General features: G+C 42.8%; 1 protein-coding gene across 3 annotated transcripts in view; it reads right to left on the reverse strand.

The window, feature by feature from the left end:
- The window catches only part of LOC141991173 (uncharacterized), a 135203-nt gene that overhangs the window by 97782 nt on the left and 19643 nt on the right, over positions 1-17778 (reverse strand). For all 3 annotated transcript variants that reach the window (XR_012640342.1, XM_074959386.1, XM_074959376.1), the window contains exons 4-6: positions 11447-11535; positions 10955-11031; positions 2613-2756 (exon numbers count right to left, since the gene is read on the reverse strand). Coding sequence is in view for 2 of the 3 variants with exons in the window: in XM_074959386.1 (XP_074815487.1) it covers positions 2613-2756; positions 10955-11031; positions 11447-11535 (310 nt within the window). In the remaining variant the exon portion in view is untranslated. The remainder of the gene's footprint in view (positions 1-2612; positions 2757-10954; positions 11032-11446; positions 11536-17778) is intronic.

The following is a 17778-nucleotide window of genomic DNA, read 5'->3' on the forward strand; positions in this document are numbered from 1 at the left end:
TTTTAAATGTTAATAAAAACTTTGTCTGATTTTTAAACACCTTCCTGCAGTGTTTGATCAAAGGGAAAACTGAATGTGAACAAGAATTGAACAATCTAGTTTTATCCTCCAAGTTGAGAAATATGCAAAAAAAATTTAAAAAAAAAAGTTAAATTTATCCAACTATTTCAGCTTTAATCATCAAATTTACTAATAACCCACACAGGGAAACTTACTGTTTTTTAAATAGTCATTTTTAACCCAAGTGTCCCTTTAATCATGTAATCAGGTTTAAACATATAATAAGAAAACATGATTAAGTGTTTATATATTATAAATCCTATAGAGCAAATGGGCTGCACCTTTTAGAGTTCTACCCAGTGACTGCTGACATTTTTATTTTCATATTTTTATTTAATACAACAAAGCATACTGACCTAAGACTTTCCAATATTTAAAAATGAATTAGGGCCAATTTTCAAATATCATGATTACACAATACAAAACATAACAGGAACCCATAGGATGTGTACTTTAACGGTACATACCGATTTAAAGTCTTGTTTCTCCCTTTCAAGATCTATTATAGCAGACTAACTACACTGTAATTTCATACCTAAACCTTAAAAATGAAAGACTGAGGTATGTCTTAAATGCAAATTTTCAAATAAATACTTTTTTTTGTTTTTGGAGTTGCTTTGTTATAGTTTCCTACACAATTACAGAAGTCTTAATTGCATCAACCACTTTTCTAGAAAGAGCCTCAGATTTAAAAACTTGTTTTGTGGTTCTCATCAGTCAGACAGCATGTAGACAGCCAATGTATCTAAAGATCACTAAATTCATCCCATTACCTGTAGATGTCTTGTATGCTTAGCCCCTTATTGTATAAGTACAAATTGATACCGTATTACATTCTTTGAAATTAATGAGGTTTGCTTTGGGCAGTTTACCTGAGCAGCCATTGTAAAATGCTGATTTTTTTTTCTGCCATCATATCTCTACAGTATAAACATGTTCAATGAGGCATTATAAACTTATCCATTCATTGCACAAAAGTAAAAAATGCATCTTGGTGTCTGCAATATAATTGCTATCTTATTCTAATAGTACTGCACACAACCAAGTTCTTTACAATTGTCTTTGAAGAACAGAATTAAATATTAAATGAAGATCTATTTATCCAACGGACAAAGATTCCTGAAAAAAATTGCCATCAAGATCTCCCCCACGTTTCTTGACACACAACAGAAAATCCAATGTGGCACAGTCTAAACATTAACTATATCAACTGCTGTTTAAGTAATATTTTCATTAATATAAAACGATAAAACATAAGAACAAAATACTAATTTTGTCAGACTTACATTGGACTACTAAAACAATGGCAGCAATAACAGACAGAGAGATACTTTATTAGTCCAGGGACCAGGAAAAATGCAAGCATTAAATTTAAAACTTACTACCATACCAGTGTTTAAGCTTAAGGTAAAAAGGATCTATGGCAATAAAAGGATCGATCTCCATGCTGGCTCAGTTTTAGGCATCTGCTAAGAAGAGAATATTACCTGTGTCAAAATCCTGAAAAGAATGTAATGTGGTTTTACAGAACTGAGACCACCGTCCACCTGTACCTACTTGGTGCAATTGCACATACTCCAACTGCAGATGATCCCTGAGAGACTAATATTTTAAGTATTCTGTTTTCTTTGCCCAGTAAGAACACTTAGCCCCAAAAGACTCAGTTCCAATTAAGCATCTTAATGCTGTAAACTTAAAGAAATGCAGCTGTACATTTTCATGCCAACAAAAATCTCAAAAAATAAATTTAGGTAATTTCAAGGCACAACTACATTTGGTATTTCAGTAGATAGCAAACAAATTTAAGACAAATCATGGTTTGTAATTTCAGGCTGGTGAATACTGCAATTGCAGCACATTGATTTCACTGCCGGATGAGACTCTGAGCCAAAAGTGAAGATGGAAACCAAGGGAAGAGGAAAGGAAATCTGGGTTATAAGTGTGACAACATTTTGGATACCAGTTAAAATGAACAAGCATCCAGCAAGAAATAGAAAACATAATTGTTCAGTATAAAAACCTGGTAAAAGTTGGATAAAATATTAAAAAGCAGTGAAAATAGTTAAAATGAAATAACTACACACATAACTTATAACTCTGGGCTTTTCTGAGTTCTATTTAAAAAACAGTTTTGTTTCCTAAGTTTTGTTAGGACTTCCTCAAAAAAAGAACAAAAACAAAAATCTGCTCAACAATATCCTCTGTAGATAACATTATTTGAGACCCAACTATAAAGGAAGACTTGTTTACTTTACACTATCCAAAACCAAAGTTAGTACAAATGTAATAAATAGAGATTGTAAAAACATTTAACATACATTTTTATATTAAATTTTATTTACATTTAAGCCTCCAAAACTTTGTTTAATGGAACAATCTCCAAGAGAGAATGGTCCTTTAATTGCATTAAGCCTATTTAAACCTCAGGAGAAAGTCCACTGTTTAATATTTTTAAAAGAGTGATCAACAAACTGGTGTTAGTTGAATGTAACCTGAGTTATCGGTTATTTGAAATACTGAAATAATTCCAAGAGTCTATACAGCTTCCCCACCTCTGTCTTCGCTGTGGAGGTGGCCTTTGTGTGTTTTTGTGAGGAGGTTCCACTGAATTCATTACAACAGAGATGGACATTTGATATTCATATCGTTCCAACATCTGAGCAATCTTCTCACGAGGGACCCCATGTTTATTCCTCCTACAAAAATAATAATTTAAATAAACTGTTTGGTACTTTTTATATGTTTGCAGTCTTTCTTAAACTTTTGAAGAATATCTTGTGTTTTATCCTCTCCATCTGTCCAAACTGTCAAATGCCATCATTTAATTTTCTGCCCACTTTCGAGATCCAGAAGGATCACATCGAGTTTTCCAACATTACAACTATATTTAAGCTTACTGTTTTGAAATAAATTCACTACAACTGACTACACACTTCTGAAAAACAATATGCTGTAGCGTGTAGAAGTTCAGATTTAATTACACAGTATTTACCATTTTATAATATACAAATTGTATTACATCTTTTTAACACAATTCATTGTATATACTGTACAAATATACAAATATATATACTTCAAAAATATAAAACAAAAGTATTTTCCTTTATACAGTAATGTGGTGCTTTTTGTCACAGTTTCAGAGCAACTGCACCTGTATTTCCCCCTCTGTGGTCCCTTGGGGGCACCCACTTCAACGTTTCTGGCTCCCAGTCATCACCTCTCTTGAGCAGAGACCTGCATCTCACTCCCCCCCGACCAGTGGTTTTAAGGCTGCACAGCTCCCTGTCTTCTACTGCAATAATAGCAGCAAGCCAGTCTGCCTAAAAAGACCAAGACCTGTGCTTTGCTTTCTCTTCAAGGCCTATGAGTGGTGTTAATGCCAGCTGTTACATGTTACCACACAGCTTTTTCTAAGCAAGCACATTTGTTCACCAGGTAAATACACATGTAAAAACAAATAGCCTACCAGAGGTCACCCATTCGTCTTATGGGGCCCAAGTAGGCTAAAGTCTTTCCAATCCTTCTACAAGGGATAGGGCCCCGCTGTGACAGCAGCTCCTGTCTGTTTGCTGGACCAGAAACAAGGCCCCAAATCAGTTTAAACTCAGGCTATTTACCCAAAAGTCCTTTCTTTGTCTGTTAGTCTTCGGAGAATCTGCTTAGAAATAGTATATGTGAGCCTCTCCAGGAGATGGTACCTCTCTGGGAGGGTTACAACCTGGCTGATTTGCCTTAGTCACCACCCACTGTTTTTAATTCCCAGAGGAGCTATCGTAATCCTCCCCCATGGAATAGAACACAATCATACATAAACCATGTATTTAAAACAATGGACCCCAAAGATACTGCATGGGTTTGCAATATCTTACACACTGTTAATATGGACAATATGTGTATACCGTTCTAAGAGGACTCTTCTTTCTATTTACCTATCAGATACTACGGTGCTGTTAAATAGAACCATTATGGGGGCCATATCATTGAGTGGGTGTGTCAGGGACCCACAGTTGAACACAGACCCTGCTCATTGGATTTGGCTGACTCGCTAATGAACCCAGATTGGCTGAAGACTTCAGCACTCAGTCTTAAACAAGCACTGCATCAGCCCTGGGTTCCTGGCTGCTCCACAGCATTCCACAGCTGCACCTGTGTTTTTAGTCCTGCTTCCTATTCCTGCTCTCAGCTCCCTTCTTGCTCCTAGCCCTTACTCTGAATCCCTGCTCCTGCCTCCTGTTGGCTCGTCTCTGGTTCTGTTCCTGGATTCCTAATCATGGCTCCCAGTTCCTAATCCCTGCTCTTGGCTCCTGCCTCCACTCTGGCTCTGATCCTTGACTCCTGATTCCTGGCTCTGGCTTCCTCGCTGGACTTGATATTCATCTTCTGACCACAGCTCTGAACCTTGGCTCCTGGCTCGCTCCCTGCACTTGGCATTCGGTTTCTGATCACTGCTCTGCCCCTGGTTCCTGGTCTCTGGCTCTCAGCTAGCCCCTCTAAACGTGATAATTTAGCTCCTAACCTGGCCACTAAGCTTGGTTACCTCTCTTCCAACCATTTCATTCCTCTTGACAGTATCAAAGCTTTTGATACGGTCTCGCATGACCTTCTCATAAACAAACTAGGGAAATGCAGCCTAGATGGAGCTACTATAAGATGGGTGCAAAACTAGTTGGAAAACCATTCCCATACAGTAATCAGTAGTTCACAGTCATGCTGAAACGGCATAACGAGTGGGGTCCTGCAGTTCTGGGTCCGGTTCTGTTCAATATCTTCATCAATGATTTTTTTAGATAATGGCATAGAGAGTACACTTATAAAGTCTGTGGATGATATCAAGCTGGGAGGGGTTGCAAGTAATTTGGAGGATAGGATTAAAATTCAAAATGATCAGGACATACTGGAGAAATGGTCTGAAGTAAATAGGATGAAATTCAATAAAGACAAATGCAAAGTATTTCATTTAGGAAGGAACAATCAGTTGCACACATACAAAATGGGAAATGACTGCCTTGGAAGGAGTACTGTGGAAAGGGATCTGGGGGCCATAGTGGACCAAAAGCTTAATATGAGTCAATGGTGTAACACTGTTGCCCCAAAAAAAAAAAAAAAGCGATCATTATTCTGGGACGGGGTGGGCAAACTTTTTGGCCTGAGAGACACATCTGGGTATAGAAACTGTATGACGGGCCATGAATGCTCACAAAATTGGGAGTTGCGGTGTGGGAGGGGGTGAGGGCTCCGGCTAAGGATGTGGGCTCTGGAGTGAGGCCAGAAATGAGGAGTTCAGGGTGTGGGAGGGGGCTCCAGGCTGGGGCTGGGGGTTAGGGGGTGAAGGCTCCGGCGTGGGACTGAGGGGTTTGTGGTGCAGGAGAGTGCTCCAGGCTAGGACTGAGGGGTTCGGCAGGCGGAAGGGGGATCAGGGATGGGGCAGGAGGCTGGGGAACGGGGGGGGGGTGGGTTTGAGGGCTCCAGCTGGGGGTGCAGGCTCTGGGATGGGGCTGGGGATCAGGGGTTTGGGGTGCAGGGGGTGCTTGGGCTGGGACTGAGGGATTTGGAGGGCAAGAGGGGACTCATGGCTGGGGCAGGGGGTTGGGCCACAGCGCGAGTTCAGAGGTGTAGGCTCTGGGAGGCACTTACCTCAAGCAGCTCCCGGAAGCAGCGGCATGTCCCCTCCTCCGGCTCCTATGCAGAGGTGCGGCGCTGGCCAGGCGGCTCTGAGCGCTGCCCTGATCGCAGGCACCACCCCCACAGCTCCCAGAAGCAGCAGCATGCCCCCCTCTGGCTCCTACGCGGAGGTGCAACGCTGGTCAAGCAGCTATGCGCGCTGCCCCGTCCACATCGCCGGCCAATGGAAGCTGCTGGGGGTGGCACTTGTGGCGGGGGCAGCATGCGGAGTTCCCTGGCTACCCCCATGCGTAGGAACCAGAGGGGGGATACACGGAAAGCCCCTGATCCTGCTCCCCAGCCAGAGCGGGACAAGCTCCCAACCCCACTCACCAGCAGGAGCTCCAGGACCAGATTAAAAGTTCTGACGGGCTGGATGTGGCCCGTAGTTTGCCCACCCCTGTTCTGAGATGTATTAGCAGGAGTGTTGTAAGCAAAACATGAAAAGTAATTCTTCCGCTCTACTCCACGCTGATTAGGCCTCAACTGGAATACTGTGTCCAGTTCTGGGTGCCACATTTCAGGAAAAATGTGGACAAATTGGAGAAAGTCTAGAGAAGAGCAATAAAAATGATTAAAGGTCTAGAAAACATGACCTATGAGGGAAGACTGAAAAAATTGGGTTTGTTTCGTGTGGAAAAGAGAAGACTGAGAGGGGACATGATAACAGTTTTCAATCACATAAAAGTTTGTTACAAGGAGGAGGGAGAAGAATTGTTCTTCTTAACCTTTGACGATAGGACAAGAAGCAACGGGCTTAAATGGCAGCAAAGGTGATTTAGGTTGTACATTAGGCAAAACTTCTTGTCAAGGTGGTTAAGTACTGGAATAAATTGCCTAGGGAGGCTGTGGAATCTCCATCCCTAGAGATTTTTAAGAGCAGGTTAGACAAACACCTGTCAGGAATGGTCTAGATAATACTTAGTGCTGCCATGAGTGCAGGGGACTGCACTAGATGACCTCTCGAAGTCTCTTCCAGTACTATGATTCTCCACCCAGACAAGTTCAATGGGGATCACAGGGCTTCTCATGGGTTTCTGAACCAATGCCACTCCTGTTCCATATAAGACCACACACCTATTCCATCGATAGAGCCAAGGTGGGGCTCGACATCAGTTTCCTGATTGAGAGGTACTTGCCTGGGCTTCCCCCTTTCTGGAGTAAGCCAGTCCCTTCTTGGGAGAGTTTAAGAACTTTGTCCAGGCCATGACAACCATCTTCGATGGCCCGAACCAGATACATATGGCAGAATCAGCACTTCAAGCCCTGAGACAAGGCCACAAGCTGGTCACTAGCTATGCCACAAAATTCTGCTGCCTCGCAGCTGACACGGAATGGAACAAGGCTACACAGCACCACCACTTCTGGCGTGGTCTGAGTGATGAAGAGAAGGACGAAGTGGCCTGGGCAGAAATCTTGGCCAGACTGTTACCCCTGATCAACCTGAATATAAGAATTGATAGCCGGCTACGGGAACGTTGCCAGGAAAAGGCAACGGTGCCCTGACCATACCTCAGTCTCAGTCACTCATGCCCAGACTCAGCTCCCCACTGACCTCCTGCCGCAACCAGAGCCCATGCAACTTGGCATTGTCTGATCCTGCCTTTCTGATGGCGAAAAGAACCAATGCCACTTGGCAGGCCTATGCCTTTACTGTGGCAGAACTAGACATTACAGCTCAAGCTGCCCAGCTAAAGGTTGGTTCGTCTCCCAGCAAGGAAATACCAGCCCTCCACCTTTTACAAGAGTTCTGGTTGGAGGTGATTTCCCCTGGATCTAGCTTGATACATCAGTACCACATCACAGGTACCCTGTTAGTGGCGGTGCTCCACCTTCGGCTCCCGCTCCGCTTAAGACATCCGGCCATGGCAGATGTCCACCTGGAAGCCCTCGTGGACACAGGAGCATCTCACAACACCAGATATCAACATGAGTCAATCCCATCCCAGACCTCATTGAAGCGGTCAATGGATCTCTACTTTCCTCCAGCCCAGTTACATGAGAAACAGCTCCTTCAGAAGTCACCACTATCCAGGACCACCAGGAGACCTTTCGGTTTGGCCTAGTCCATTTCCCCCTCTTCCTGGTTATTTCTGGCATCACTTGGCTAACCACTCATGACCCCCACAACTGCTGGAGCTCTAGCTTGATCAAGTTCACTTCTCTGCACTGATGTCAGACCTGCTGTCTCAACCTCAGTCCGAGAAAAGAGGCAGCCCACATCTTGTACTTGTTGAAGCTGTCTCTCTCCAAGCCAGGCTAAGGCAGGTTAGGAGGGGCCTGATGAGACACAACCCGCCCCTCAACTACTGTGGCTATACCTGCAAAGTATCAGGATCTATTTGATATTTTTGACAAAGGGAGGACCAATATTTTGCTGCCTTGTCAGCCCTATAATTGCCCTATACATATCCAGGCCAGAGTGGAAATTCCTTTGGGACATATTTATTCCCTTTCAGAATCCAAGCTGCAGGCCCTTAGAAGCTACCTACAAGAGAGTCTGCAAGGGGTTCATCTGCTCCTCCAAGTCCTCGAGCAGGACTCCAATTTTATTTGTCACCAAGAAGGATGGTTTCCTACACCTGTGTGTTGACTATTACATTCTGCACCTAGTATAGACATTTTGAATACACTGTGATGCTGTTCTGACTACACAATGCCCCTGCTACTTTTCAACATTTTATAAATGACATTTTCAGAAATATGTTGGACCATTTTGTAGTAATTTACTTAGATGACATCCTGATCTTCTCTGAAAACAAATATCAGAATGACCAGCATGTACACAATGTTCTAGAAAGAATACGTCAGACCATTTCTACACTAAATTAGAAAAATGCAAATTTGGTTGGAACATAGTTGAGTTTCTGGGTTACACTGTCTCCTCAGAGGGCCTATGGACTCACGTAAGGTCTACCATCCCAGAGTGGACCGCTCCGAGGGACGTCTGGGGCATACAATGATTCTTAGGGTTTACTAACTTCTACCAGTGTTTCATCTGAGATTTCGATACCCGGTAGCCCCCCAGTGGCCCTTCTGAAAAAGGGAGCCTGATTTGTCTGGTCTGCGGAGAGTCAACATGTATTCAATCAGCTAAAAGAGGCTTTCATTTCTGCTGCCACCCTTGTCCATTTAGATCCCTTCTGTTGACAATGGAGGCTGATGTTTCTGATTTTGCCAGTCATTCTTTTGCTCCCAACTCACTGATTCTCAATGCCATAATAATTCAGTACCTACCACAGAATTAGTATGTGGTCGCTCCTATTTTAAGTCTTTCATTGTATGAATTGGTAAGGGATGGGGGAGGAAGGGCAGTGTCCAGTGGCACAGGCAGCTGCAAAGAATTTGTACTGAGGAAGGCACCTGCAGAGAGCCAGTTAGGCCCCAAAGGTAAGTGGTGCTGACAGTGGAGGAGGCATGGCCACAGTTGCTGATGCATTAGTTCAGTACATCCCCACAATAGTGTCCATGGACAGAATTTCTAAGGAACACTGACTGCAGCTTAAGGCTGCCCTCCAATGGCATAAAACCTGAAGAAGCAGGATAGTAGAACTACCACTTGCCATTACCCTATTGTAAATTCTCCCAAAGCACAATGAACCTCTCCAGCACAAGGAACTGCAATTTTGTACCTCCACATGCCATTCACTTTAGACCTATATGAATGAATGAATGAAGGCCTCTATGGAGGGAGAAACAGCAAGTGTTTAACAGAGTAGAGCAACACTTCACACAAATACTGTACCCAATTGCAGGAGAAATGTAATGTGTAATTACCAAGAGAAGAATCTGGCCAGGTCGCCAGAGTTAACGTCCCTAACTCTTGCAAAATAATTTCATGGACTATTTTATAATTACATGTGATCAGAACTAACTGGTAAGATGTTGATTCTCACGGTAAAGTCCCTCTGACAAGTGCAACACCTGTTCAATACTGACTTTGAGGATAGAATGTCTTACGGAACCACCAAAGACCACTTCCTAAGCAGCCCTGCATTTTCCTTGATGACCTTCTACATAAGTACTACCTAGATCCTACCCTGCTTAGCTATTAAGAGCTGATGAGATACTGAATTGGGATTCCTACTTTTGTTTCACTCCAGTATTGTATTAGAGCCATTACACTTCTTTATGTAAGTTTTCATTATAACCTACATTTTGAAAGAGTTCAGATACTTGGTCATTAAGAATTTAGTTTAATTTGAGAGAGATTATGCATGCAATTTCTCATTGTTTAGTAATTATTATTCTTTTTATATACACTATGCTTGAATCTAAATTTTAATATTTTTAGTTACCAAAACAAGAAAACCAAATTTTGTGCTCTTCTGACTACTATCTAGTTAGAAGGTGAATGTTCTTACTATTTTTTCCTTATCCCCTGTTAACATACCATTGCAAGGCTAACTCAACCCAATCACTTTGTCGGTAGCCCTAAAATGATACCATGTCAACAAGAGATGGGGAAAAAACAGTGAACATCTTCATCCATTTGACTTCTCCCAAGTTTGCCTGGCATGCACTGACATCCCATAGATTTCAAGAGGATCTGGAGTGGATGACAAACATCAGAAATTAACAAACAAAATTAAATGGGCACTGCCATAACAGGTCAGACCAAAAGTCCATCTAATCCAGTATCAAGTTTCTGACAGTACTTACTACCGATGATTGGGGGAGAGGGGGCGCAGAAAAAAGTTTCAAGAAACACTGTGATGGACAATTATGGAATAACCTGCTCATATGGAAATTTTCTTCCTAATCCCCACTAGTTAGGAATGGAGTTACACCCTTAGGCATGAGGATTTATATTCCTTGTAAAATGTTTTATCCTACCTAATTAAACTGTCGGTGTTCTTATCTATATAAATGTTTAATCTATATAAATGCTCATGGCCTCAGTCACATCTTGTAGTAATGACTTCCCAGGTTAAGTTAATCATCCGCTGTGTAAGGAAGTGTGTCCTATGGGCCTGATTATTTTTCCACTTAAGTCCATGGAATTTTGCTGTTGATTTCAAAGGGACCAGGACACAGGGTCCTCTGTGTATTCCTGAGCTGATATTTATGTAAGCAGTATATTTACATACATATTAACAGAAGTCAATACATACTAGAAAACACACGTTAGCAGTAAAGCACCTAAGCAATTATTGAAGTACTGAGAAAAATTTAAATTAAACAACAATACAAAAGAAAATAACTATGATGGCTACTATAACACAAGTCTTACTTTTCTAACTCCTCAGGATCAAACTTCCACCATGTGTCTGGCTCATGGAATTCCACTCTGTAGCCTTTCCCTAGAGCCTACAGCAAACAAAGAAATACAGTATGCAGAACAGGTGTAACATTATTATACTAGTTTATGCTGCAACAAACATAATGTCATTAAATAGAAAAAATATTAATGAAAAACAGACTTACTGAAATTAAATACTAAGCAGTCTTAGCCCACTGAACTTTAGATCACTTACCCCACAACCTCTAGGTTTCATCTTAGGATAAAAACATTAGGTCAAGTCAATCCAAACTAGACTACCCCCATACCTGTTAGTGGCTATGTCAAAGAAATAGCCTGTTCGAGGAGAGAAAGGAATGTCAACAAGGAAGACCCATTACTAGACAAAGTAGTTGCATTCGTGCTTTGTGAAGGTAGGTCTGCAAAAAAAAAAAAAACACAGTATAACAACAATGGATTTAATTACACAGTAGTTATATTTACCGTTTCCACATACGGCTTCATTTCCCAGGCTTGAGTATTAGTGTTGTCTATTATAATTGGAGATCTTCCCTGGTCCATAGCTTGCTTTGCTGCAGTAAATAAAGATTACAATACAACCCTCAATATATGAGTGAAAAATTGGAATGAATATTCTGTCTATTTCAAGTAAAATGATGACAAGCATTTTTGTTCTACAAGAGGTTTGCATTAGTATGTTGTGATTAATTAAGGAATCTAAACTGGATTTCTATTTAATTAGATTCCACTTAAATAAGGCAGCCACAGCTTCAGGGTAAACCAACAAACAGTAATCTGCTTAACACAGACAAGTGCTAAGAGAGCTATATAGTTAACAGGGAAAACTGCCTATTGCCTTCTTGATTCCTAATAATAAGCTATGGAAGCATTTGTTGTGGGGAACAAGACAAGAAGAGTGTTGGCTAAAGAACTTTTATAGTTACTTTTACAGTTAATTCCTAGAGTAATAATTACAAGGGCCACATTACATGGAATACACATTTATTGTGACAGAGATGGCATGAAAATGCTTCTAGAAAAACTTATGCTTAAGTTACTTTATTGCTTTAAGCAACCAATATATCCATTAATAAAAATCCCATATGAATAACTGCAAACTATCAAGCCTAGAACTTTTGGCTGAGCTAGAGCATATCTTTTAGAAAGACCTTCAATCTTGATTTAAAGACTTCAACCACCACATTTCTAGGTAACAGGTTTCAAAGTGGTAGTCGTGTTAGTCTGTATCAGCAAAAAAACTTCAAAAACAGACTCCACCGAGAAACTGCAGAACTGGAATTAATTTGCAAACTGGACACCATTAAATTAGGCTTGAATAAAGAGTGGGAGTGGATGGGTTATTACATAAAGTAAAAACTATTTCCCCATGCTAATTTTTTCCCCTACTGGTACTCATACCTTCTTGTCAACTGTTTGAAATGGGCCATCCAGATTATCACTACAAAAGTTTTTTGTTCTCCTGCTTATAATAGCCCACCTTAATTGATTAGTCTTGTTAGAGTTGGTATGGCAACACCCATTTTTTCATGTTCTCTGTGTGTATCTGTATATATCTTCCTACTGTGTTTTCCACTGCATGCATCCAATGAAGTGGGTTTTAGCCCATGAAAGCTTATGCCCAAATAAATTTGTTCGTCTCTAAGCTGCCAAGTACTCCTCGTTCTTATTTCTAGGTAAATTGTTCTCATAGCTAATTAACCTTTTTGTAAAAAAATCTGCACCCTGTTTCTGATCTTAATTTATTCTAGCTTCTAGTTCAGGGGTTCTCAAACTGAGGGTCGTGACCCCTCAGGGGGTCGCAAGATTATTACATGGGGGGTCACCAGCTGTCAGCCTCCACCCCCAAACTCCACTTCACTTCCATCATTTATAATAGTGTTAAATGTAAAAAAGTGTTTCTAATTTATAAGGGGGAGGCGGGTCACACTCAGAGGCTTGCTGTGTGAAAGGGGTCACCAATACAAAAGTTTGAGAACCACTGTTCTAGTCACTCCATCTTGTTATGGCTTCTGTATTAAACCAAAAAGGCCTCTACTACCAGAGATCTTTTCCCCATATAGATACTTATAGACAGATCAAGTATCACCAGTGAACTTTCTTTGCTGAATGGAGTTTTAGTCTCACTGTAAGACCTCAAATCATTCTGGTAGCTCTTTTCTAAATCCTTTCCAATTCGTCAAAATCCATTTTTAAGTGTGGAAACCAAAACGGAATGCAGTATTCCAGTAAGGACTAGCCACTAGGTAACATGGGGTGGTAAAGAGGAGGCAAAACTGACTCAAATGCAAAAAAGGGGTAAGAAGGAAATTGGAAGGAGTAGCTTGGTAGCGAGTGAGTGGAAGCAGGGATAACAGCAAATGGAATGGCCCAGAAAATGGTGTGGTGGTGAACAGAAACAGAGATATGTGAGTAGTATCTAGGGGAAAGGAGTAGGAGCAGAGAGGGGAAAGGACAAAAGGGTCTATAAAAGGGGTGGGAAAACTACAGCCCGGGGGCTGCAACTGGCCCTCCAACATTTTATTCTGGCCCTTGAGCTCCCAGCGGGAAGCGGGGTCTGGGGCTTGCCCTGCTCCAGCTGGGGAGCGGGGATGGGGGCTTGCCCCGCTCCACACAGCTCCCAGAAGCAGCAGCACGCCCCCTATCCGGCTCCTATGAATATGGGCAGCCAGGGGGCTCCGCATGCTGCCCCCGCCCCAAGCGCTGGCCCCTTAGATCCTGTTGGCTGGGAACCACAGCCAATGGGAGCTGCAGGGGTGGCGCCTGCGGAGGGGGCAGCATGCGGAGCCGCCTAGCTGTGCCTCCACGTAGGAGCCGAAGGGAGGACATGCCGCTGCTTCTAGGAGCTGCTTGAGGTAAGCGCCCCCCAAAGCCTACACCCTTGGCCCCCTCCCATGTTCCAACTCTCTGCCCCACCCCTGATTCCCCTCCTGCCCTCCGAACCCCTCGGTCCCAGCCCAGAGCCCCCTTCTGCACCCCCAACCCCTCATCCCCAGCCCCACCCCAGAGCCTGCACCCCCAGCTGGAGCCCTCACTCCCCACCCCTCCCCCTAACCCCCTGCCCCAGCCTGGAGTTCCCTCCCATACCCTGAACTCCTCATTTCTGGCCTCACCCCAGAGACCACACCCCCATCCAAAGCCCTCAAGCACTCCCACACCCCAACCCCCAATTTCATGAGCATTCATGGCCCACCATACAATTTCCATACCCAGATGTGGCCCTCAGGCCAAAAAGTTTGCCCACCCCCAGTCTATCATCACAAGAGCACATTCCCCTCCAGAACCTGGAATTGGACCCAGATTTCCAGAGTCTCAAAATTCCTCTATTGCCTAGCAAATAGCCATTGCAAAAGGTGCGCCATCTTCCATTAGTGGCTTGTCCACACAGCATACTATTGCTACTTGAGAGGACCATACATAGAGAGGAAGGATGATCCAACAATTACAACACTACACTTGGACTTGGTAGACCTCTCTACAAGTTTCTCTTTGGCCACGGACTCCCTGTGTGAGTCTTGGGCAAGTCACTTAGCCTCACTCTGCCTCAATTCCACATCTCTGAAATAGAGATGACAGTAGTTTCTTTTTCATAGGGGTATTGTGATAAAATGTTAAAAAGATTGTGAGGCACTCACATATTAGAGTAACGGAGGGCTATTTAAGTACCCAAGACAGATACCAGTTATTAGTTTAGGTCAAGTGGTAGAAGCCTGATAGATTTAAGATCCAAATCCTGCTGATGATCCATGCAAGAGTCAGCAGGGCTCCACAGGATGGAATGTGGGTGGGTTTCAGTTTACTTTTTTAAAACCCTAAGAAGTTAAAGCCCAAACAACCTATGTTAAAAGTGTGTTAAATCTGCAAAGTCAAGTGCACAAATTTAGGTAATGACAGAACTAAGGTTGCCTGTGCAATGAATGAGACTACTGTCTATAAGAACCATGCATCCCTAACTTGATTTCAGAAGTTGGAAGATATGTACAGTAACTCCCTGCTTAACGGTGTTTCGATCTTACTTCCCTGCTCAATTATAGAACATGCTCCATTTAAAGTTGTGCAATGCTTCGCTATAACACCGTTTGGCTGCCTGCTTTGTCCACAGCTGGCAGCCCCCCTAAACCCCCCGACAGGGCCTCCCACCCGCTGGCAGACACCCACAGATCGGCGCCTTCCCCCGGCTCCTGCCCGCGGCAATCAGCTGGTTTGCGGCGTTCAGGAGGGGGGAGGGAGGAGCGAGGACTTGGCACGCAGGCTCCCTCACCCTCCCCTGCCTCCCAAACGCTGCAAACCAGCTGATTGTTGAGGGCAGGAGGCAGGGGAGTGAGGGGGAGCCTGGGCGCCGTGTCCTCGCTCCTCCCCACTCCCTCCTGAACGCCGCAAGCCAGCTGATTGCCGCGGGAAGCAGGCAGGGGAGGAGCGAGGACGCGGCGTGAAGCGTAACGGGGGGAGGAGGAGGAGAGGATGAAGAGGTGGGTTAAGAGTGGGGGCTTGGGGGAAGGGGTGGAATGGGCAGGCCGAGGGTTGAGCCCCCCGCCCCGGTGCTTGCAGAGTAGGGGAAGCTGCCGCTGCTGCACAATGTGCTTCTCCTAGCCTACAGCACCTTCAGCCTCCTTGCCTGCCTCACTGTCTCCAGTACCAGTGTCTGTGTGAGGTAAGGCGGAGGCACCTCCCAACTATAGTACTGTACTGTACAGTCTCATGCTTAAAGCACTTGAATCATAGAATATCAGGGTTGGAAGGGATCTCAGGAGGTCATCTAGTCCAACCCCTTGCTCAAAGCAGGGCCAATCCCCCAATTTTTGCCCCAGATCCCTAAATGGCCCCCTCAAGGATTGCACTCACAACCCTGGGTTTAGCAGGCCAATGCTCAAACCACTGAGCTATCCCTCCCCACAAATGTCATCTTGAAGAACTGGATTCTATCACTGCTTCTCCCATGAACTTCCTATGTGTTACTAGGCAAGCCACTTAAATGAAACTTTTCAGAGGTTGCCACTAATTGTGTGTGTGACCCAAGGACCTCTTGATGCCAACTGGCAGAGGACACAGGGGTGCATAAGGGTTACAGGGATCCCCTGGTTCTGGTATTTACATTCACCAAAAACTGTCATGCCAGGTTTCTACTGAAAGCCTGCCACTGTTCATCATAATCATTGTGAAATGTATGTGTGAATAATATGTAAGGAGCTATGTATATGTAACTGTGAATTATGCCTTGAAGTTAAAGACAGATCACCTGGAGGTGACATACCTTAAGAAAGGTTACACCAGACATGAGGTAGGAGACATTTATCTCCTTGTCTGACCACTGTGTATTCTGTATCTTACAATGGAAATCTATTTGCATACTGAGTCAAATACCATTGAAGAGATTGTGGGGACTTCAGGAGAAGAAATCAAGAGGAAGATGTGAACAGCATATGGGGTTGGGGGAGGAGAAAAGAAAACCCTATTTACAGATGAAGAACAAAGGACTGGTCTATTATATCAATATATATCAGAGATACCCTGGCATCCTTCATCTTGGAGACAAGGTGCCAGCAGGCCTTTGGTCTCATGAAAGGAAGGTTCCAGCCATTCTGTTTGAAAATACCATGAAAAGCACTTTGGGTAAGCAGTACCTTATTAGAGAAGAGGGCATTTTGCTACTTAAGTTGTAGTAGTGAAGCCTATCACTGAAAGGGTGCACTAGAGGGACTCAAGTACAGGTCACCCTGTAACTGTGACAGTGATAATGTAATTAAAGACAGTTGCATAATACATATGCACAAGGAGGTCAAATTAAAGTTGCATAAGCAACCATAATTCTGCTATTTCCTAATGTTTGACTACTTGACTTTGCAACCTTACATTATTAACAGTTTTTAAAATGCAATATACAATTATAATATATAAATTGTTTTAGTATCAGTTACAATCTGTAAATTTAATTTTCAAATTAATATTTTGGAGTCTAAAATTTCACTCTGAGCTAAAATCTAATTAGTAGTTTTGTAAAATAGGTATCAGGTAACTCTCAAGTGTTCTGAGATGGATAACGTTAAATTACCTTTCCAGCTTTACAAAAATTTCATAAATTATTCTTGACTGACTAATTTCCTCATTTGGGAAGTGTACTTTCATCTTTGCTTTCTTCACTGTAATCCTAGTATAAGTAGTATTCAAGGCTTATATACACATGTGTAGGGCTACAAGCACTTTAGCAAGTCTATGAATAAATGTATGCACCTCCCCAACACCTACATAATGATGTAATTAATAGCTGCTTGCACCCAAAGCTGTATAAAGGCATTCACTGCACGCTAAAACTGAAGGTAATGAGTTGTTCTGGTACTGCACAGACACACCCCAGCTTCAGAAAATAGGAACAGTGTTCCTATTAAATACTGAAATACAGAAATATTGGATAACTTAGATAAATGGATAAGGAGATATAGAGCTTTTCACCTTTAGGTCACTAGTCTGAGCTAGTCTCAGGTCAGAAAGGACTAAAAATCATTATCAAATGACAGCTGTTTGGTGGCCTTTATTTATATTTTTATTTATAAAATGCCCTCTAACATGTCTCAGGGACAAAAAACACTTAAGAATGTACATTTTTTGCCCTCCTCTAGAAGAAAAAAATTACAGTTCTCCAAAACAAAATTCCCTTCCAAAACAATTTCTAATCAAACACTGTATCATAAGGGCAACATACCAGATTATTGCTCTGGTCACCAACAAAGGAAAAAAAAATTTGAACTGAGAATATTCTATCACTTAACATTTAAATCTAGAATCTAAATCGCTCAAACACT

The sequence above is a fragment of the Natator depressus genome, chromosome 1, assembly GCF_965152275.1.
Source record: "Natator depressus isolate rNatDep1 chromosome 1, rNatDep2.hap1, whole genome shotgun sequence".
Lineage (NCBI taxonomy): Eukaryota > Metazoa > Chordata > Testudines > Cheloniidae > Natator > Natator depressus.